Below are 24,961 nucleotides of genomic sequence, written 5' to 3' on the forward strand. Positions count from 1 at the left end.
AAATGGTGCATTTATATAGCGCTTTTATCCAAAGCGCTTTACATAGATAGCGCATTACATTCATTACATTCACCCATTCACTGCACCGATGGCGGAGGAAACCATGCAAGGCTCCAACCTGCACATCGGGAGCAATTAGGGGTTCAGTCTTGCTTAAGGACACTCCTGGAAACTCTTGGGATCGAACCCGGGAACCTCACGGTTACCATCCGGCTACTACAGCAGCCACTCTACCCCCTGAGCCACTGCCGTTACGTTTTTCTTTTTACAGCAATCCATCACAAAATTCATTCTGATAACAGAGTAAGAGTATAATGGCTGTCGCAAAATGAGACCGAGATTTGGTTTCTTTCTTTGTCTTCACTTTTCTTCGTGTCATGGAGTATACTTAACTGTCTACTCGTATCCTACCGTATCTCCTGAGAGAAGCACAGGATCGATTTATGGCACAAAGGACGACTGTCAAGCAAAAACAGGAAGAGGAACTCTGCTCTTGCAATGCTGGTGTGTACTGAGCTACTCTGGCATTTCTAAAATGGCAGAAAACAAACCAAAATCTATTTTTTTACCAAGGAAAAAGAATAAGAGAAGAAGAACATTGTAAAACTTTTTTTTGCCAGAGACTACTTATTCTTGTGTGCAGCTTATAGGGAACATTCCGTTTAGAAAACCCAAGTATTAAGCTTAGGCCAAGCAAAGTACAATAAATCACTGCTCAAATCACCTTCAAAAAGTTTCCTTCTTTTCCATCTTTATTATGCATTTATGCATCGATTTCAACTCTCCTATATATTGTTATTTATTTCTCTTCCCTGCATTATTGTTATTATTATTTATGAAGCACTTAGTAACAGTTCTAAAGAAAGATTTTTATTTTTATTTTAGTGTGAACGTGTGTAACAAGAACATGCTTTGAGTGTGTGTCGTTGTTGTGTAGTGAGAGAGTAGCAGTGACTGACTGAGATGTTTACATTTTTTAAAGTTGTCATTGGACAATAGAGCAGTTTGAGGCAATGGTCTTCCCCCATTAGGAAAAGTTGCATCCCGCATCGATACAGTCAATACCGTATCCATCTGGACGATGGTACAGTACCATGTACAAATATTGCAGGCTAGAGCTTCAAGATCATTTTTCCCCACAACAAGTACAGGACTTCTGAACAAACAAGGCCCCATCTCAGTTCTGTGCCTAACATGTGTAATATGATGCCTCTTGAACTATGACTGGTACTGTTGTCCTCTCTGTAAGAGAGGGGATCTGTGTAGTATTGTCAATGTCTATGTATTGTGTGTTTTTGTTTTTGTGTCCTGATACACATAAAGCATCTATTTATCGGCGGTCTACTCTACTCTGAATGCACGTTCGCTATAGTTATTCATGTCAACCTCAGTGCATTGTGGGAGAGGTCTTACTGTATCTCTTTGGTCCGTCCTCCAGACAGAAGGAGAGGGTCAGCGTAGCGTCTTCCTCGAAGAACTCTGTGGCGAATGCGTCCCACCACAAACTGTCGCTTTCCTGTCAGAGACAGAGACATTTAGGGGGTTGAAGGTCAACGGGGAATAACATGAGGGATAACTTGTTCTGGTCAATAATTGACCCATCTTTAATCGTAACTTGAATTGAAAGGCTTTCAGACTGAACCCAGGACAAGGACCCCCTAGCTGAGAGAGAGATGAGGACCCCCCTAGCTCTGAGAGAGATGAGGACCCCCCTAGCTCTGAGAGAGATGAGGACCCCCCTAGCTGAGAGAGAGATGAGGACTCCCCATAGCTGAGAGAGAGATGAAGCAGGAACCCACCACTACATGTACAGATTAAACGTTTTCATAGATACTTTATAGACTTGTTTGACACACATTAGCCTTTCTTGGATTCATATATGTATTTTCAGACAGTTAACCTTTTAAACCCTAAATATGTAGTCAAATCAGTCTGTACTTGGTCTACACTTTTTCCGTCTACACCAACTCTCCGTAAATAGCCGATCTACAAGCTCACAGCGCCTCGCAGTTTTCGCATAATGTTCCCCGTACATGCAGCAAGGATTTGGCGGAACCCCTGTAGTTACTTTTGGGACGCCTTGTTGAAGACCCTTGGTATAGAGATGGATTTAAACAACATACACAAACTCCACACTTGCTAAAATGGTATGTGGCCGTCTTCAAATACTGTACGTGTCAATGCAGAAGAGGTTGGTATATAAACGTAAAACTTGAGGAATGTAAAACATTGCAGTATTTTTATTTGGAGACAGCTCTGCATATAAAGGACAGCATGCGCTAAGCAATATGTTCGGTTCAATGTTAGGAAGTGTTGGAAAAAGTCTAATTTTCTGGTCAAAAATGTAAAAATGTCTTCTATTTTCAGAATGTTTCTATATCAGTGGTTCTCAATATTTCACGTCAAGGACCCCCAGAATTATCTGTATTTGGCCACGGAACCCCATCTGAAAATATGTTGTTCCAGGGACCCCCCCAGAAGCAACGATTTGATTTAAAAACTGGCTCTGAAAGAATATATTCAAAGATTTGCACCACATTTTCAAGATTTTTCAAAAATAGCAGACCTACAAGCTCGTAGCGCCCCCCCCCCCCCTTACAACTGACGCTAATCTGCCCTGGCATGTTATGACAGATCAGCGTGTTTCATCTGTCCGTCCGCCTGGGCCGCGGGTGATCACTAGCAACCTCCCCATATGTCCACAATTAGCGCTGTCACCGCCAAGCAACATCAAGCAACAATGAGTAGTAAACCTGGACACACACACACACACACAGACACAGGGGTTACAATTTCTCATAGAAGAAGAGCGTGTGTGTACCGAGACGCGACTGTGGCGATGATCCGAGTGGCTGAGCCTGACCCCTCTTGCACTGAGCTCAGCCGATCAATCAGGTGATTATCAATCAATAGGTGATTATGAGCTGGTCGGGGGGGGATAACCAACTCGCCGAACAGTCAGTTAACCCCGATTAACAGAGCGGCCCGGGAGTCTTGTAGGAATGACAAATACAGGTCACACATTACACAATACAGCTGTGTTTTTTCTTTGTTTTGTTTTTTTTACATTTCTGTTTTGTCTTGAAGAGAGGCTGACAGGACAGTGAGGACAGTGAAGACAGTGAAGACAGTGAAGACAGTGAGGACAGTGAGGACAGTGAAGACAGTGAAGATAGTGAGGACAGTGAGGACAGTGAAGATAGTGAGGACAGTGAGGACAGTGAAGATAGTGAGGACAGTGAGGACAGTGAAGATAGTGAGGACAACGGGGAAAAAGGTCACACGCAAGCCCGGAGTTTGTAATAAAGGTATGAGGTTTACACATTAACTGGAGTTTGTAATAAAGGTATGAGGTTTACACATTAACTGGAGTTTGTAATAAAGGTATGAGGTTTACACATTAACTGGAGTTTGTAATAAAGGTATGAGGTTTACACATTAACTGGAGTTTGTAATAAAGGTATGAGGTTTACACATTAACTGGAGTTTGTAATAAAGGTATGAGGTTTACACATTAACTGGAGTTTGTAATAAAGGTATGAGGTTTACACATTAACTGGAGTTTGTAATAAAGGTATGAGGTTTACACATTAACTGGAGTTTGTAATAAAGGTATGAGGTTTACACATTAACTGGAGTTTGTAATAAAGGTATGAGGTTTACACATTAACTGGAGTTTGTAATAAAGAAATGAGGTTTACACATTAACTGGCTGACTCACCGCATATCAAAACGTTTATAAAACATCCGAGTTAGGAAAATGTCAAATCCAGTGAGGATCCAGAGTGGGTCTCCATCCTAAACTGGGTGCCTTCCCGAAGAACTTGTAAACTTGTAGATCGGCTATTTTTGAAAAAGAAAGCGGTCCAAGTACAGAGCCAACTCAGGTCCAGTTTGCTAAGTCTGGACTAGAGAGCGGTTAACCACTCAAACCACATATCCCTCATGGCTATAGTCTGTACTGCTGTATTTTCCCCACAATACAGTAGATGCTGGGGTTAACGTTCATTTCAATAGAGTACCGAAGTCCTGACGTCACTCCCCTGAGTTCCATGGTGGTGGTGACCCCTGGGTGACCCCTGGGTCACCACCGCTTATACGTTTTGTAGTGTATTTCCCACTGAGGAATCTTATAGATCACGTCATTATACTGAAAGAACTGTGTTCTGAAAATAAACAAATCACCCTGGTGGTGATTCTGTCAGGTATGTGACTCTGTGTCGGTTATGTTTATGATATTATATTGAGTAACAATTTGTCTGTGTTTGGAGAGAAAAAAACAATGACAAATTTGTACTTTTTTTACCGTCAGTTGATATATGGCGCGATGTAACGTAAATTCCCTCATGGGAAATCCAATACAAAAATAAAATAAAAAACAGAGTGACCCAGGAGGATAGACTTCGGCGCACTATTCTTTTGTTTGGATGAGGCAGTTAGGTCAGGGTGGAGTTAACCCATGTTGGGGCGGGAACCCCTTTTGGTGTTTTAAAGCATTATGTTATACTTGAGCTATTGAAAAATAGCAGATCTATACAAGCTCATAGCGCGGCACCGAATGCCACGCTATGAACTTGTAACTTTATATTCTTTCAGAGCGAACGTTTTTAACTTATATCTTTGCTTCTGGAGAGGTCCCTGGAACAACATATTTTGAGATGCAGGGGGTTGAAGGCCAAATACATATTGTGGGGCTCCTTGACACAAACAAGTTTGAGAACGACTGACAGAAACATGAGGTTTTTCAGAAAACTGTCAGGATTTAGAAGGCATTTGTAGAATCGTCCTCAGGTCTAAATGGAGTTAAACAATGCAACATGCATGGCAGGCCCAAACCTTTTAGACACGTTTTGCCTGGGACCCAAACTAGTGAAAATATTAGGGATGCTCCGAGCAGGTTTTTTGTGACCGATCCTGATCAACGATTTTGTTGGCCGATATTTCCAAAAGTCAAAATTGTTCCTGTGTGTGACACTGTGTGTGTGTGTGTGTGTGTGTGTGTGTGTGTGTGTGTGTGTGTGTGTGTGTGTGTGTGTGTGTGTGTGTGCGCGTGCGTGTAGGGAGGAAGGGGAGAATGTTTAGGACTGTCACAAAGATGTAAAGTGATATTATACTATATATCCGATCGGTTTCTCCAGATCGGGTAAATTGCTGATCACCAATTGAGTCCAAATTTAATTTTGACCCCTCCACGAAAAGGCCTCGTTGTCCTGAACCCTTATCTATCATTTATACATTATGGATCAATAGTGTGGATTTAGACTGTTTTTCGTCTGTTATTGGAGTCATTTGGAGTGAAATTCGTCCGATTTAAATCTGTGGCCGATCGTTCGGAGCACATCTAGAAAATATAGCAGTTAACTGCACGATGCCTCTGATCAGCGCACACACACGCACGCACACGCACACACACACACACACTCCTAGTGGAAGACTAGCGTGCATGGGTGCGTGCGTGTTTCTGCAGAGAGAGAGAGAGGCAGCGAGTAAAAGACAGAGGAGAGAGGGGGAGAAAAAAAGGGAGACAGAGAGACACATTTCATCATGTCTTCTAAAGATGAAAACCTCATGTTTCTATATCAGTGGTGCTCAATATTTCATATCAAGGACCCCAAAAATATATGTAATTGGCCGCCGACCCCCAACTGAAAATATGTTGTTCCAGGAACCCCCCAGAAGCAAAGATTTTTTGTTAAAAACGTTCACTCTGAAAGAATAACCTTCAAAGATTTGAGCCACATTTTCAAGATTTCTCAAAAATAGCAGACCTACAAGCTCGTAGCGCGACACTCCGTGCCAGAATGGGTTAAGAAAAGAAGATGAGTTTATAAACACGACATAGAATAAAGAGACAGAATCTGCTCAATTCACTAGATAATCCAGGACCACGAGGGGGAGGAGCCTTTTGGGATTGAGAGTCAAACCAAGGGTTAACAAGACACTCATGCCTTCAGACTCCCAAACTGTCTGAATGACCAGCTTTTATTCCATACTATAATGTGCTTTGCTACAGCACTTGAATTTAATACGGTACAATGTAGCCTATACATTAATATTTGTGGTGCAATTCATTAAACGTGCAAGGCGCTGCAGATTTTCACTGTGATGAACAGTAAATGTATTAGGCCATAGTTTAAGTTATAACCACTCAAACTCTATATACTTCCCCTAGGAGCTTATACTATAGGCCCCCTCCTTTTTAACCCCTCTATATCAAAATGACTTGGGCGAAAATGCTCAATCTACAAGCTCGCCACACGCCGCAATGTGAGCTGGTAGATCTGCTAGATCCTATTATGATATGCCCAGAATATAGGGACACCTCCAAAGCTTCCTTTTAGTAGTTTAAAGATTAAACTATGAAAACACCAGTGGTGGAAAAAAGTACTCAATTGTTTTACTTAAAACTAAAAAAGTACAAACGTATCGGCATCAAAATGTACTTAAAGTACTAAAAGTAAAAGTAATCATATTGCAGAATGTTCCATTTCACAAGTTCAAAATGTGTACAAAATCTATTTTCAAATGGACGAAATGTGTTGAAGTGGTTACCGTATGTTTTCTAATCAAAATTAAAATCTCCAAAGTAACTAAAGTTTTCAAATAATCGCAGAAGAGTAAAAGTATAAACTGTGGCTCTGAGATGTATAGTGGAGTAGAAGTACAAGTACTGGAAATTGGAAATGCGTCGACCATTAAGCCCCGCCGCTGCCAGCTTTTGGAATACTGTATAGCTAAAGTGTTAAGGAATACTGTAGCTTTGTCCGGGTAAAGTGTTAAGGAATACTGTATAGCTTTGTCCGGGTAAAGTGTTAAGGAATACTGTATAGCTTTGTCCGGGTAAGGTGTTAAGGAATACTGTATAGCTTTGTCCGGGTAAGGTGTTAAGGAATACTGTATAGCTTTGTCCGGGTAAGGTGTTAAGGAATACTGTATAGCTTTGTCCCGGTATAAAGAGTTAAGGAATACTGTAGCATTGTCCGGGTAAAGTGTTAAGGAATACTGTAGCTTTGTCCTGGTAAAGTGTTAAGGAATACTGTATAGCTTTGAAAGTGTTAAGGAATACTGTATAGCTTTGTCCGGGTAAGGTGTTAAGGAATACTGTAGCTTTGTCCGGGTAAAGTGTTAAGGAATACTGTATAGCTTTGAAAGTGTTAAGGAATACTGTATAGCTTTGTCCGGGTAAAGTGTTAAGGAATACTGTATAGCTTTGTCCGGGTAAAGTGTTAAGGAATACTGTATAGCTTTGTCCGGGTAAAGTGTTAAGGAATACTGTATAGCTTTGTCCGGTATAAAGAGTTAAGGAATACTGTAGCATTGTCCGGGTAAAGTGTTAAGGAATACTGTAGCTTTGTCCTGGTATAGTGTTAAGGTATAGTGTTAAGCGTTATTCATAGTCTGGATTTTTGGTGGTGAGGTGACCACCGAACTACAACATGATGTCACGAGCTGCAGTGAAGAGCAAACCACCGCCACCGCTCCAGCCCTTCTCTCTGTTTTTACTCACCACCGCTCAACGTTATTTCAGCTCCGGTGGTCACCTCACCACCGGAGCGGTGGTCACCTCACCACCGGAGCGGTGGTCACCCCACCACCGGAGCGGTGGTCAGCTCACCACCAGAGCGGTGGTCACCTCACCACCGGAGCGGTGGTCACCTCACCACCGGAGCGGTGGTCACCCCACCACCGGAGCGGTGGTCAGCTCACCACCGGAGCGGTGGTCAGCTCACCACCGGAGCGGTGGTCACCTCACCACCGGAGCGGTGGTCACCTCACCACCGGAGCGGTGGTCACCTCACCACCGGAGCGGTGGTCACCCCACCACCGGAGCGGTGGTCACCTCACCACCGGAGCGGTGGTCACCTCACCACCGGAGCGGTGGTCACCCCACCACCGAAAATCCAGACTATGAATGAGCCTTTAGTTGTGCTCTAGCTGGACCAGGATTTGGGCTAAGGCCCATGCACTTGTGGGACAGTGGGAACAGTGCTGTTTTTTTCAAAAACGTGTAAAGTATTTGTTAAAATTGTGTTTTTGTGTGGGCATGCCCACCAGTTCATTAAGTATGCCTGGTTTGCCTGGTGGGTGGTGAACACACCCACAGCTGTTGTTGTATTATAAAGGGGGAGGGGCTGATAGTGTGATGTCACTAAATTACTGTTTTGTTTTTCATTGGCACGTTTGACTGTCAAGATTTCAGCCTCCAGGAAGAAACCCTAAATACAAAGAGAAGACACCATTGCACATAACCACACCAAGGGGTCTAATGAAGTATGGTACAAGCTCCTCTGAGTAAACATGGTAGATTCACTTCTTTTCATCTCTCTTCATGGTGTATCCCAGTTCAAGGTTTATTTGTCATACCGGTACAAGCATTGAAATGGAAGTATGTGACATTTGCAAAATACTGTGCAACAACAAAACAGCTCTCGATTCTCCCATCTATTCATCCATCCAACTAACCATCCCTCCTCTTTTTGGGACCAAAACATATGTTGGCATGTGAGTTTTTGCCTAGCAAGTATCACAGCCGATTAAGCATATACATATACAGTACAGTGCCCGTTCATTGGGTTTGTTCGGAAATCATTTTTGAACGACCCCATGAACATTTAATATCAATATATAGGCTACCAATGTGTGCTGTGGCTCCTTCACTCAGATCAGGTCATATTAAATACCTAAGCTTTTATATAAAGCACCTTTGAATAAACTTTAAGTATCTTTTGAGTATCTCCAAGAGGCCAGACTCATGGCCCAGGTCCTCAGTTTGGGGATTCAGAATTAACTGTGTCGCCCGCCCGCCCGCCTGCCTGCCTGCCTGCCCTCCTCTGCTGCCTTGCTGACAGACCCTTTGCGTCTCGGCCCTCCTTCCTCTCGCGCTGGCTGGCTGGCGTGTCGGTACGCTCTGACGAGCCGTGCCGATGTTTGTTGTCAGGCGCTACAAATCAGACGTCAACTCCGGGGGAACCCGAGGTGAACCAACATGTCCTCCGCCACAACATGACGGCCCATCACAAGATAAGATCCCAACAGATCGGTTGCGTCCGAGTGCCGGAGGGTGGGTGGAGGAGGGGGATTTATCAATGTGTCAATCGGCCACTACACAACCACAAATCAACGACCCGTTGGTCTGAGCCCCAGGGATTTGTAGGAAATCCAGAGGATTGAAGAGGACAGCGTAGAGAGAATGTTAGGTAAATAACAAGAACTGATAGGGGGCGGGGTCAAGTTGCCCGCTTATTGACATATACATAAGGGCTGGAATGAGGACACATGTGTGTGTATTATAGAACGCACGCACGCGTTTTTGGTGTGTGTAATTTTGACGGCCAATGCAAATTAGGGAAACCTCAATGCTCTTTTGGAGAATAAATAAAGGTTTCAATCAATGAATCAATACACAATATGGAAAAAAAACTATAGTGGCCGACGACATCTCTCGCTCTCTCTCTCTGTTCTTAACGCAAAACTGTGCTTCCAGCACATGCAGTATGTGTTCTGCTTCTCGCTTGGAGGGTCTTTTTTCTCCTCTCCTCTCCGCTTGCCAGACTATTGTGCAAAGAGTGGCCTCCAAGAGAGTGGGTGGGCGTGTCCACAGCCTTAACCTTAGTGAATTAACGATATCTGAGAGAGGCTCCATTCACTTCTATAGCGCTTGGCCCACGCGGTCGCTCGGCCCTGGGGGAGCTCTGTTATTGTCAAGCATCTTAAGGTCACACACAACACAACCACTAGACAGAACCACATGCAAGACTAGTTCCCGAGATCCCAAGACCAAATATTCAGGGAGATCTTTTGTTGTGTGTCTGGAATGACAATCACATATTTAAAACTGTACATATTGTGTACCTTATTCTGTACCTACATACTGTAATACAGTTTTATATTGCCAAAGGGACTTTTGTTGTGGCAGATTTTATTTGTCAAGCTTGGGAAAGAAGACAGAGTACTCTGTATAAATCTGAGTTGTAATGTAATGAATTAAATGCAACGTAAACATGCTGTAAATGATATTGTGAAATGGTGTCTTATAAACCCATGACGGTTGGGCACATTGAGTGCAGGACACGAAAATAAATAAACAATCAATCAATCATATACAGAGTGTACGTCTTGGTCAAATAGTTTTGCACATATACCAGTAAGGCTGCACACAATATATCGTTATCGTATCGCTATCGAGGTATGAACATGCAAGATAGATCTGATAGATCTGATAGATCTGGCATAAAATGGCTTGTCTTTTAGTTTAGCCATAGCGTTTCTGTCTAGTTTATAGAAGAAAAAGGTCAGTATATTTAGTCATAGTTTTAGTCATTATAGCTTTGTTTTGTTATTGTCAGTGGAAAAAAGGTAGTGGACTGACATTTTTCATCATAGTTTTAGTCCGCCAAATTAACACTGGCACATGAGGTAGGGCTATACTTATAGTTTTGTTTGTCATTGGTGTATTTATTTGTGAGTTATTCATATTACATTCTTTTTTCCAATATATTATTCCTAGTTGTTGTGAAACGAGGAGAAGATGTAGTGGTGCATTGGTCAGAATGGATTAAGGACCACTGGCCTTACTCGTATACAGTGAATTCAGGGAGGAGACATTAAACATAACTGTCCTTAAGGAGGGGCCTCCATACATTCACTGGCATTATCACTAGGGTACAGATGGAGTCAGCGTTCAATTCTCTTTTTTTTACTGCATGCTTGCTGAAATGCTGCTGCACCTTGCCTCGAGCCACAAAACGACTCTCCCTCTTCAGCTGGGACAACATGGTCACTCACTACTAGCTGGTTGAGATAAGACAATATAGACTAGAGATTTTGTGGTAATTTTAGTTGTACCGAGTAACATTCAAGTGAGTGATGTTTTCACTGCATCAGTGCTGAAATTGTGCAAAACCAATGGTGGCGAAATTAAATCTAAAATGTAATTTGTGAACGTGGTTTTCCAGGGTAAATTTTTGACCCTTTTGCCATTTATTTTGTAATTTGCTTATTACCTAATTTGCACTTTAGCAAGACACCAGGTGACTGCTAAAGGCTCATTCATAGTCTGGATATTCTGTGGTGAGGTGACCACCGCAACTACAACATGACGTTACTGAAGGCCTATTCATAGTCTGGATTTTCGGTGGTGAGGTGACCACCGGAGCTGAAATAACATTGAGTGGTGGTGAGTAAAAACAGAAAGAAGGGCTGGGGCGCGGCTCGTGACGTCAGGTTGTAGTTCGGTGGTCACCCCACCACCGAAAATCCAGACTATGTATGTCCCTAATACATTTATATTTTTTATTATGGTGTATTTACTCACACTTGTAAATGAAACATGTGAAGCAACATAAAACTGCTCCAATCCTTGCCTTGTGAGGTGATATTTTTTTAAATATAAGACCCCCAAGGGTCTTGCATAAAAGAAGAAAATAAAAGCTAAAACAACCCATAACAAGGCGAGACACTCACTGCACTCTACCATCTCCATTTCTACACTGTACAGTCACCACTGTCACTCACTCACTGCACTCTACCATCTCCATTTCCACACTGTACAGTCACCACTGTCACTCACTCACTGCACTCTACCATCTCCATTTCCACACTGTACAGTCACCACTGTCACTCACTCACTGCACTCTACCATCTCCATTTCCACACTGTACAGTCACCACTGTCACTCACTCACTGCACTCTACCATCTCCATTTCTACACTGTCACTCACTCACTGCACTCTACCATCTCCATTTCCACACTGTACAATCACCACTGTCACTCACTCACTGCACTCTACCATCTCCATTTCCACACTGTACAGTCACCACTGTCACTCACTCACTGCACTCTACCATCTCCATTTCTACACTGTACAGTCACCACTGTCACTCACTCACTGCACTCTACCATCTCCATTTCTACACTGTACAGTCACCACTGTCACTCACTCACTGCACTCTACCATCTCCATTTCTACACTGTACAGTCACCACTGTCACTCACTCACTGCACTCTACCATCTCCATTTCTACACTGTACAGTCACCACTGTCACTCACTCACTCACTGCACTCTACCATCTCCATTTCTACACTGTACAGTCACCACTGTCACTCACTCACTGCACTCTACAATCTCCATTTCTACACTGTACAGTCACCACTGTCACTCACTCACTGCACTCTACCATCTCCATTTCTACACTGTACAGTCACCACTGTCACTCACTCACTGCACTCTACAATCTCCATTTCTACACTGTACAGTCACCACTGTCACTCACTCACTGCACTCTACCATCTCCATTTCTACACTGTACAGTCACCACTGTCACTCACTCACTCACTGCACTCTACCATCTCCCTCCAGACAAATGTGAAGCAGAACATAAAACTGCTCCAATCCTTGCCTTGTGAGGTGATATTTTTTTTAATATAAGACCCCCAAGGGTCTTGCATAAAAGAAGAAAATAAAAGCTAAAACAACCCATAACAAGGCGAGACACTCACTGCACTCTACCATCTCCATTTCTACACTGTACAGTCACCACTGTCACTCACTCACTGCACTCTACCATCTCCATTTCTACACTGTACAGTCACCACTGTCACTCACTCACTGCACTCTACCATCTCCATTTCTACACTGTACAGTCACCACTGTCACTCACTCACTGCACTCTACCATCTCCATTTCTACACTGTACAGTCACCACTGTCACTCACTCACTGCACTCTACCATCTCCATTTCTACACTGTACAGTCACCACTGTCACTCACTCACTCACTGCACTCTACCATCTCCATTTCTACACTGTACAGTCACCACTGTCACTCACTCACTGCACTCTACAATCTCCATTTCTACACTGTACAGTCACCACTGTCACTCACTCACTGCACTCTACCATCTCCATTTCTACACTGTACAGTCACCACTGTCACTCACTCACTGCACTCTACCATCTCCATTTCTACACTGTACAGTCACCACTGTCACTCACTCACTCACTGCACTCTACCATCTCCCTCCAGACAAATGGCGTTACTGCCAGTGTTGTTTTCGTCGACTAAAACTAATGAAAAATGTTCGTCGACTACCTTTTTTCACGGAATGGAAACTAAATGAAAACTAAGCTACATGATGACTAAAACTAAGACTAAATATACTGACAATTTCGTCAACAAATAAAAACTAGACAAAAATGTTAGGAAGGGACTAGTGGACAAGAGATCCAGTGTAAGTCATTTTACAATTACTGACAATTACTTGATATTTGCTCTGCCCCGCTCCGATTATCCTGCAGTGTGTGATCAGATTTCAAATTGAAAAAAATCGGCTATAGTGTAAGGCCAACTTTAGTCGACAAAAATCTTATGATGTTTAGTCGACTAAAACTAGAGTGACACTAAGACATTGCAGGTGACAAAAATGTGACCAAATGAAAATGAAATGAAAACTATTCAAGAGACTATGACTAAACTAAAATCAAAATGTGCAGCCAAAAACAACACTGGTTACTGCAAAGGCGAGAGCAAAATGAACAGCAAAACTTAAGTAGCGAAAAGTCACAAGATGTCTAAAAAAACAAAAACGTACTACGCAATGTTCCCTCAATCTAAATTCAGAGTCAAATCTGTTTTGTTATTTTCCCAGAACATATCTCAATCACAATATTCAACAAAAAAAAAGTTGCAATGATTTTGTTTTTGTTTTGTTCATCAGTAAAACATATCCCTAGATAGATATCGCTATATGAGCGCCATGGCCTAGCTAGTAGCTACTGTAAATCCATCACATCACCACATGTTAATTAGAGCAATTAACACCCAGCAACACTTACTTCCGTTGCTTAATGAGCAGCACTGTCAATACGACTATAGCTGCAGTGCATTTACAGTGCGGTAAGCTGATTCCAGCAAAGCTCAGAGGGACTGCCTGTGGTTTGTCAAGATGTCAGCAACAACAGCTCTTACTTTTCAACATCCTTTCACCTGTTGCTAGAACTATCTATGTGATGGTTTGAAGAAGTATTACTAATAGTGGATGATAATAAATAGTAATATTTGTTTATTTGGATCCCCATTAGCTACTACCATAGTAGAAGCTACTCTTATAATGCTCCATTCCATAATTGCGACCTCGCAATTATTAATTATTGAAACCCAAGGCCGTCTAAATCAGCAGTTCTCACACTTTCAAGAACATGACAAAAATAACAGATGTACAAGCTCGCAGCGCCAATGGCGCGAAGTGGGCACGCTGTGAGCTTTATATGCTATTTTTGAATGGGCAAAACTAAAAGATAAAATGACAACATGAGTTTAAAGTGATTTAAAAGATGACATTTCAAGAAAACAAAGATTATGAGATACTCATACTTTGAAGACTATAAGACACATATGGACAACCTGGAGTACGACTGCAGCATAGTGCATTTATTCATGCAGTATGGGCATCCACATGTGGATGATGATGATTTATTTTTCCAGCAGTAGACTTAAAACGAATGGAAACGAGGTACAATCCAATGAGATACCACAGCTGTGGATTTTGTCATTTTGACCGTGATGACAAGACATTTTTCTCTGAAGCTCTGAGCAAGTGAGTTACTTGAGAGACTGGGAGGGGAAATCAGTTGGATATGAACACTTCGCTTTGGCAAAAAAGTGCTACGCAAAGTGTCCCTTAACACAAAAATAACTTATATTCCAGTGACACGTTGCATGACAGTTTTAGAAATTATATGTATTATATATAAATATAATGTGCAGGTAGTGATTTGGTGACCTTGTCAGGGACACACAGAGGAGCTGCACCTTACTGGGCTTAAACTCTGGACCTTTCCGGCTCTGGTTACTCTGGCTCACCCCAACCCCCAACCCGACCACCATGCACAATACTTTGTGTACCACTATAGGCAACAGCAACATAATGGTTAGAGCAGTGGTTCCCAAAGTGGGGTCCGGGGACCCCCAGGGGTCCTTGAGGGAGTTCCAGGGGGTCCCCAGCTAAATGATAATTAGGAACCAAATGGACCATTATGGGTCTGTAACTCAGAGAGTGTACAAATGGAACCAAATGGACCCGGCTCTCAGAGTAAACTTAACATTGATTTTACAACATAAATTGGGGGTCCCAGAGATAGAAATGCCATTAAATGGGGGGCCGGCCCGTAGCCTAATTCAGGTCCAAACCTGGGGTCCTCGAAAATGAAAATGGTTGAAAATCACTGTTAGAGCCGTAAAAATCTTCTGCTTTTTGGGGGTCCTTGGCATACATGTTCTAATGGGGGTCCGCGGGCCAATGAGTGTCGATTTGGGGGTCCTTGGCATGAACAAGCACTGGTTAGTGAGCTTCTGACCAGGGGGCTGTTTGGCTTGAATCCAAGATGGAAGGATCTGGCTGCAGGAAATTAAGAAGACACACTCAACAGGTCCATATGGATCTGGACGTTGACAAAAATCAAGGTTTAAAAATAGAACTACTTGTCCAAAGTAATAATGATGTTATATCGCACGTACAACGTTGCTTAATCACACCAAGCCTTATCTTGAATGAGTTTGATGTTTATGATCAACATGCATTCTTTTATTTGTTTCTCTATTTATTAAATAACCCCATCTACAAGCTCATGTAGATCTACTATTTTATTATTTTTAGAGGTATAGCAGTCATAAGCAGTTATGATGAGGTAGCGGTCTTAAAAAAAAACATTAATGACATTAAAATCTGAACTCTTTTTCCAATGAAAACAGCTTCCTACAGCCGTGCTTTAACCACAATATTGGAACGGCTAATCAAAACAAAGAATTCAGCTGTGCTTTTCTCCCAGAGCGCAGCAGACTCGGTGGCTAGGCGAGCTGGTTTCTTGGGACATTTGTGGTCGTAGTGTTATCTGCGATAATCTTAGTTTTAAGGGTAACTGTTGTATAATTGCAATATTACACTCGAGGGGGTTCTTTATCGTCATTAATGCACTTCTGTGATGTCTTTCGGAACTCGGCCTGTGGGCGAGTTCCTGTGGACCCGCAGGCGTGCATTAATGACGATAAAGAACACCCTTTTGTGTAATATTGCTTAATTGAGCAGGTGATTAATTTGGAGTCATCAATAAATTGCAACAGGGGTTGTCAAATAATTGTTGAACTGTTTCAGTCTGATTGAAAGCAAGATAAATCTGTGTGAGAAAGCTTTACTAGTTAATCTAGACGTCATTTGGCTGTTGAGATCTGACTTTTTCCAAAACAATTTGCATATTGTTCTTCCTTCCTTCTTTTTTTCCTCTTTTTTCATTATCATTATGCCTACAATGCCATGCCCAACATTGGGACGCAAGGGTTAAAGTGGCTTTAACTCTGTAGCTCTGTTCATCTTCAGTGAAAAGAATGAAAGAAAAAAGACCCCAGCGTGTGTAAATATGAAGTGTAACAAAGACACGATCAGCACAATGACGAAACATTCCGTAACCAGCAGAGAGCAGTGGTTGGCTAACAGTACCTGTCCACATAGGAATGTTCCTCCAGCGCTCCCTGTATCCACTTATTAGGATCTTAAGACCAACAGACATGTTATACACGAGATATTTTGTAGGTACTTAATGGATGTGTTATGTACAGCCCCCCAGAGTGGCCAGTATACAGAGGTGGTGACAGTGACGAGTGGGTATACCGAGAGTCACCACCATTTAGGCTTCTTCAATCGTTAATTTATCCTAGAGAATGACATAGGAATCTTTGAGACAGGAGACTAGTGTAGAAGATAGAGAGGTGGAACGCCATCCAACAGAGACTCTCTATTTGAGTCTCGAGCTACAATGTTTGTGAACCACTGGGCCACACACACACACCGGCTGCAGCATCCAAGCTTGTATCCCTTTCAGTCGTGCATGCATGCTCTGAAAGCGCTCGTCCATGTCAGAGAGAGAAACAACAACAGGACATAGATGGACAGTAGGCCCCACTGTCCTTCTCTGTTATCAGAGAGAGACAATGTGGTCTGGAAGGAACCATGGGAACAGGGCCAGGAAAAAGGTGGGTCTATTGTCCGAGCATCCTGCCTGCGTGCATGCCTGCCTGCCTGGAGTGAGTGCCTGCCTGCCTGCCTGCCTGACTGGAGTACCTGCCTGCCTGCGTTCCAGCGTTCCTGCCTGCCTGCGTTCCTGCCTGCCTGCGTTCCTGCCTGCCTGCGTTCCAGCGTTCCTGCCTGCCTGCGTTCCTGCGTTCCTGCCTGCCTGACGGTCATTGTTTGTCTACAGGCTTTTTTTTTTCTTCCTTCCATAATACTATTATGGGAACGTCATATACTACTTTCTTTTTTTACTTTCTTTTTAAATATCAATGCATTGTTTTCACAATACATTTACAGAACCTCCTAACTCTCTGAAACAACCTAATGAATGCACTTGACTTGACTTGCTTGCAGAACCACATATCTAATTAATACAATTAAGTCAAAACTCAGCCATGTTGTTCCCTTGGAAAATGAGTTCCCCGGAAAGACAACGGGGGACACATACGTCTTTCTATTGGCTCCGACCGCACCATAAACACACACACGTGTGTGTGTGTGTGTGTGTGTGTGTGTGTGCATTGCCTGGGGCAATGTGGTTTCAGAGCAGTGGTTGACAAACAATTTATAATGACCACACTTGCCAACACTACCTGCAGCTTCCACAGATATACAAGCTCACACTATTAAATATAAGGTCTTTCCATAGTTACATCTGACTTGCCTAAACATGCAGATATGCAGATACCCCGTTACATAAACTACAGTACAGTACACATACTATTTACCCTGCATGCGTGTGTCTATACGATGTGTGGCCATCCGCTACTACATGTGAACATATACATATTTATGTAGACGCCCTTTCCGGCTCTGAAGCGTATGTGCTCAAGGGAGGGCAAAACTGTCCAGAGATTCCTTGCAAAGCACCCTAGGAACATAGGAAGCACCGAACATAGGAAGCATGTGAAGAGCAGAATAAAGGGTTTCAAAACAAAGCTGAAACAGAAAGTGGAGGCTGTGAAATCCCACAATTTCCTTCTTCCCATTCGTGACGTGTGGCGCTAGAAGTGAGCCGACCGAAGGGTGGCGAATTTCCAGCGCTGTACAAACGCATGACAACGCCCTCAGGTACAGTATATGTGCCATGTGACTGTCCACCACTGCCAAATTATATTACAATACAGACTTATATTGTGTAAATCAAGTTTGTGTAATGGTTGCAGCATATTTAATTACATGGCAAAACCGTGTTATTGAGGGTACATTCTCCAGCAATTCCTCCGTCTTACTGACAGTAAATTGACATGTTTGTTTTCCCTACAAATTCTACAATGACAGATGAAAAAGGAAAACAAACGCATGTAATGTCAAAGCAATAGTATCAGTTGTGAAATAAACTGTTGTTCCATGATGCCTGTTTTGTATGAGAGAACAATTCCACAAACTCAGACTCTTTTCTTTCTTTTTTTACAGCCAGGTTTGCATTCAATATGGGGTCACAAAAGTCTACAGTAAATGAGGGCCTGAATAGATAGATGACTACATTGAAAACCAGCATTATCAGGGTTCAAATGACCTGAACTGGACAGTGCTCTGGCTGAATATTCTCGACCTTTTCTGGATCAGGGCCCATATGAAAAAACAACAATCAATCGATTGTGTTGGATGAAGAACTGCAGCAATATACAGTACATATATACAGTATGTACAGTTCTAGTCCTGTGCCAAACGTTGTCGGCTTATCCAAGATCCACTCTGGAGATAATGAAGCCTTAGGGTTTCTTTATCCCTGAAGGGGTTCCTGGAAACACTGACAGGGTTCATGAACCATTTATTTAAGCCTCTGGGAACACCCTAAAAGGTTCCTCAAAGGCCTTTAACTTTCTTTGTTTCTTTTGGTGTAGTTCATTAATTTGAAAAGAGGATATTATAACCTTATAGCAGCACAGCATAATATACAACTTTTTTGCGGCTTTCGCCTTTATTTTATTAGGCTGACATGCAGTAAAGGCCGTCGGGATCGGGAGTCGAGCCTGCGGCACACTGCCAGACTTCGGCTACCGGCCAAGGTGCCTGGACCGCTGAGCCACGGCCCAGGCCACAACTTGCACTTTTTAACAAAGGAAGGATTTCAGACATTCTAGTGTTTGACACAAGAAGGGAAAGACCGGTTCTACAAGTCAGTTGTCAATAGAGCCCCGAGGTCCTGCCTCGATTCCCCTGGTTCGCGGAGGTAATGTCTCTATGGAGAATAACATGGGCTCATCTTTAAAAATCGTCTCATATAAGCGCTGTGGTCCAAAAATAAACAAGCTGTCTCTGCGTATTGTCAGGGAGGTGTCTCTGTATCGTTTGCGACAGTCAGTCACTCTTGATACAGTCGGTTTCTAGCGAAACAGACCGTTTTCTCTCAGTCTCTCGTTTTCTCTCAGTCAGTTGATTCTTCATATCCATATGAGTGAAGCGGCCGGGATGACATGTTTATTTTTCAAACACATTTCTTATATGAGGCGATCTAAAAATCCCCCTATGCGGATTACAATTACAATGCAAATAAAAAGCACCTGAACCTGTGGATTTGCACCCTCTACCGATATGGACGTCAGATTTAGGTGCTGTATGGGGCAGCTGTTATTAATGCTGTATGCCTTGGGCCAAACATTCAGATTATAAAACAACAACTTTGTTGTACTGATTTGACTTAAATGTGATTTACTTCACGTTAAACATTTTAATTTAATTTAAACGTAAATAACAAAACACTCATCAAGAAAGGAAACACTGTAGCTCGACAGATAGTGCTACTGGTGTTATGCTTTAGCTGTTGAAAAATAGCAGATTTACAAGCTCATAGCACTACGAGCTTGTAAGTCTGCTATTTTTGATAAATCGTGAAAATGTAGTGCAAATCTTTGAATATATATTGTTACAGATCTTAAATCTTTGCTTCTGGATCAACATATTTTCAGATGGGGCTTGGCGGCCAATTACATATACGTTTGGGGGTCCTTGACATGAAAATGTTTGAGAACCACTGACATAGAAACATAGGGTTTTTCAGAAAACTGTCAGGATTTAGAAGACATTTGTAGAATCGTCCTCGGGTCTAAATGGGTCCGGGACCAGTCTGTACATAAACGTGCTCAGCGTGGCCAAAACAATCTGGCGGGGGACTTAATGATGTAGGTGTTCGGTTATTGGTTTTAGGAAAAGCACTCTGAGAGGCAACACAAAAAGCTGCTCAACATTCAAAAGAGTCAAGTCAATTAAGTAATAACAACAGAAGAATTAAAGTAGCAAATATAAAAGAGCTATACATAAATTGCTCGTACACTTTGAGCCACCTTCGCAAGGTGCTCTGCATTAGTCTTACTTCTCTTTCTATGTATGCGAGTATGGTCTACAATTATGGATTTGCATGTCCGTTATTAATGCGACAACACATTTCCAAATACACAACTCTTCACAGAAGGCAACCGTTTCTCTCACCTCTAGACTCTCAATTGCATGTTATCACATGTTTGATTACAGGTTCTTTTCACCAGACAAGCGGTTTTGTGTGAAGTACAAACATTGAAAGCATCTCCATTACACTGTGAGACTGGGAATCTGGTCAAGGCATGTTTGAATTTTATTATCCACAACTTGCATCAGTATAGGGCAGAACTTTGTAGAGCGGCTAAAACGCTGATGACCTCATTCTCCGATACTGCCCAAATATGGAGTGCTGTGATGTCAGAACAGTTCCAGCTCCATATATGGACCATGGGCAGAAGCTCTGTCCAGATGTCAGAACAGGCCAGTTTATGGAGTTATGTATCGGGCTGCATGCCCAAATATGGAGTGCTGTGATGTCAGAACATCACAGCACCCCCCCCCCCATGTGCTTGTAGATCTGCTATTTTTCAATAGCTAAAGAACAACATAATGCTTGAAACACCAAAAGGGGTGTTCCCAACTTCCCGCCCAAAATGGGTTAGCCTAATATACACACTGACTCAACCATTTATCTTTTATTTAAGCAATTATGTCAAATTTTTAATGACCTTTTTTACATTTATATTTTGGTATTCAGACAGCCAGCAATAAGTAAAAGGCTCCCCGCCTCCCCAAAGAAATGTAGTCTCTGTGACACATCTAGACGAGGCCACAATCTGCATTCAAAGATGTTCCTAGAAGCTTTGTCATTGGTCCAAAAAAAAAGAAAAAACGGTCGCAATGACTAACCAGGATCAGGAAGTAGACAAGCCAAATCGACCAATGACAAAGTTTCTTGGAAAATCTTTGAATGCAAATTGCAGCCCCTAGAATAGATGAGTCACAGAGACAAAAAAATATAATTGGGGGAGCGCTTTACTCATTGCTGGCTGTCTGAATCCAAATAAATGAAGAAGAAAATCATAACAATTTGGACATTGTTTATAGCTATACATATTTGCTGAATTTATTTTAATAATTGTTTTGGGTGGTGGTGGTTGGGGGGGGGGGGGGGGCAAACATAGGTTAAACCTAGAACTAAAAGCATTCCTTTTGATGTCTATGTTGGCCGAGGCTTAATCCGTTCAGACCTGAGGACGATTCTACAAATGCCTTCTAGATTCTCACAGTTTTCTATGTCAGTGGTGCTCAAACATTTTCATGTCAAGGACCCCCAGAAATCTGACATTGGCCGCCGACCCACATCTGAAAATATGTAGTTCCAGGAACCTCTCAGAAGCAACAATTTGAGTTAAAACAAAATAAATTCAAAGATTTGTGCCACATTTTCAAGATTTTTCAAAAATAGCAGACCTATACAAGCTCGCAGCACGGCACTCGGTGCCGCGCTATGAGCTTGCAGATCTGCTATTTTTCAATAGCTAAAGCATAACATAATGCTTAGTTAAAACACCAAAAGGGGTTATCCCGCCCAGAATGGCTTAATCCCCTTTTCCTGTGGAGACCTGCAGTGCAGCGTGTCAACTTGACCTCTACCACCTAAACCTATTCATGTCGATCTGACACATATTACAGATGAGAACAGATCCACTCTGCTCCTGACACCGAATGGGGGGAATCTCGCTGTAATGAACACTCAAATCCCTTCAGGTCTACAGTAGTGCCTGTGAGTAGGGTAGGGTGGCCATGGGGCCCATTTGAATAATGAGAATCAGACAAGCTATACCTGCACTAGTACGGTCCATAGACGAAACGCTGCCGATCACAGTTACTGATTGATTATATGTTTGTTTGTCCACCTGGAGAGTGGAGACGAGAGCATGACCATTAGACCCACTGTCACCAGCGTCGTACGGTGAAGTGTATACCCAGCAACAACGCTTTTTAGATAATATAGGTCCTTCATTATAAATGCTTTTGTTTTCATCCTCTCTCTCTCTCTCTCTCGCCCTCCTCTCCCCGGTTATGGTTTTGCTTACAGCGTTATGCGCCGTGTCCTCGTCTCTCTCTCTCTCTCTCTCCCGCTGAATATTAATGCCTCCTATGCTAATGGCCTTACACTGGTTGAGGTCGACCAAAGCCCCTCCTCTGAATGTTAATCCTCTTCCTCATTTGCATACGCTTAAGTGTCAAATTCCCCCACAAATCATTGCAGCAGTCCTCCGCGCGCCAGGGCTGCTGCTTGGCCCCCCCGAGGCGACAGCACATAGAAACAATGTGGTCGCGGGCGTAACGCATGGCATCAAATCCAAATCAAAGCCTGTTTAGATTGCCGGGTCACAGTGGGTTCACGTTGTGTGAAACGACGGTAATAGGATAGCGAGCACAGTCTGGGGCAGAACGTATAGCCTGGCAGGTAATAGGTATGAATTGAGCAGATAATAAGGTTAGGATCGAAACAGACCTAAAGTCATCACTGGAGCAGCGCTGTTTAAGATACAGGGGCAGTCCGTGGTCCAAAGGTGAATGCAGATTGGAGAGAAACACCTAGCTAGCATTTGCTGTATACAATGAAATATGTTTTGTGTTGACCCGTGATAAAAGGGTTGTTTAGTGTTGAATATAATAAGCAGGGAGTCTGAGTTCACTTATCTATCTTATCTATTTGGGAGATGACAGTACTACTCTTTTGCATGCATGCCTTGTACACTTTGAAGCAAGGTTTTCAGTCTATACATAGCCTATAATACTGTAGTGCACACACACACACACACACACACACACACACACCCTATTTGCATAATCAAATCATCAACTGATTATGTATCTTCTAAAACACATTTCACATTGCCACACAGTATTTCCATTTCTTTTGAATAATAATTTTAAAAGAAAACATTTAAACATTAGCCTCACGATCAGAGATAACTCAACTACCAGGATTTCTAAAAGCAAGGACATGTCCCAGAATGATGGCAACTATATACAGTACTGTTTTTGGAAAACAATTGTTTGACTGCAGCATGCCTCAATGGGACTTTGGCTTAGTTCTGTAAAGCAGGGATTTTTTTTGGTTGTTTAAACTCGAATTTTTATCCAAAAAGTTTTACCAACAACATCTGGGAGATTGTCCTGAAAGTGTTTAGAGAATAGAGACTTACTTGTTACTCCGTTTAAACATATACGGTACACTATTCACAGCACAACTTCTTACTCCATTTAAACATATATGGTACACTATTGTTACTCCGTTTAAACATATACGGTACACTATTCACTGCACAACTTCTTACTCCATTTAAACATATATGGTACACTATTGTTACTCCGTTTAAACATATACGGTACACTATTCACTGCACGTCATCAACTCTATATCTCATCACAAGTCTATATAGAATGAACGCCACTGGGGATATTTATGCTTGCAAGGACAATAGCTATATAGTTGAGTCTCTATAAGTCTTGTCTTAAACCCACTGCTCCATCCCCGTCCAACATGACAGGCAGGCAGCTGCAGTGCCAATCGAATCGAGAGGGGAATTCAAAAAGCACCAGCATCATGAATAAGACAAATGGCAGTATTTCTACCAGTGTGAATGACCTTAACCACTTTCATCAACTTAGCTACGCTTTACCCAACAAAGTAGGAACACACAGGAGCTTAAGCAGCTCCCCGTTTGAAAAAGAAATTCAGAAGAGAATGCAAATTTTGTGACTCATTTTGCTTCCACTGCCTTCCAACAGACACAGTCCAACGTGTGTTAGACACATCAACTTGTCCTATAAAGCAATAGTAAGTGTTACAGTATTTTAATATATTACTTAATGTCATGTTACATGTATGACAATTAACAACACTTTCTAATAATTGCGTGCATGCGTCTGCTCAACAGTGACACTTGGTGGTCAAGCAACAACATTTCCGTACTCTGACATACACAGGGACAGACATAGCCTACATAGGGACACACAGAGCTGTTCATTGCAGTGAAACTAATATAATAGCTGTTCAGTGGAGTGACTAGCACCATTCAAAAATGTCAAATTAAAAGAACAAAAACCAAATATGACAATGTGTCCAGGTCTAGGAGGACATTATACAGCAGTAACATTTCTAACTTCCTGTGTTTTGAAACGACAGTGTCCTGACCCTGTGCTGATACTGACACGGTTCAGAATGCACACTGAATGCTAAAGTCAGCCTATATAGCATTAGCAGTCTATAGCTACCGGTAAACTTCAGGCTGACTTTATGGTATGCCTATAGGTCCCCAAACCTTTTTGGCCGTGCACCCCCTGTTACCTCCTGACCTAGCTGACCCAGGGCTAAGTCTCGTTGTATTTGCCACAAATGATACATATTGTTTAATATGTTTATGGCAAATAATCACAGAATGTCACTGCACAGAGAGACATTGCAGCTGCTGTATACTCCCGTATAGCTGCTCTATAAATCTCCTTACAACAGCGTTTTAACATATTTTGCCGTTTGTGCAAATTAACACCATAAAACGGCCATTACCCTTTTCATGTCACGCAGCACCGGCCTAGAGGGAGTTCACGCACCACAAGGGG

At 42.4% G+C, this 24,961-nt stretch overlaps 1 protein-coding gene across 6 annotated transcripts in view; it reads right to left on the reverse strand.

The window, feature by feature from the left end:
* The window catches only part of ldb2a (LIM domain binding 2a), a 116,567-nt gene that overhangs the window by 86,252 nt on the left and 5,354 nt on the right, over positions 1 to 24,961 (reverse strand). For 5 of the 6 annotated variants that reach the window (XM_080773630.1, XM_080773631.1, XM_080773629.1 and 2 more), the window contains exon 2: positions 1,414 to 1,516. The exons of the other annotated variant lie outside the window; for it this stretch is intronic. In XM_080773630.1, coding sequence (XP_080629756.1) covers positions 1,414 to 1,516 — 103 coding nt within the window. The remainder of the gene's footprint in view (positions 1 to 1,413; positions 1,517 to 24,961) is intronic. 6 annotated transcript variants of the gene reach the window in all.

The sequence above is a fragment of the Protomyctophum bolini genome (assembly GCF_963924005.1).
Source record: "Protomyctophum bolini genome assembly, chromosome: 10".
Taxonomy (NCBI): Eukaryota; Metazoa; Chordata; class Actinopteri; order Myctophiformes; family Myctophidae; genus Protomyctophum; species Protomyctophum bolini.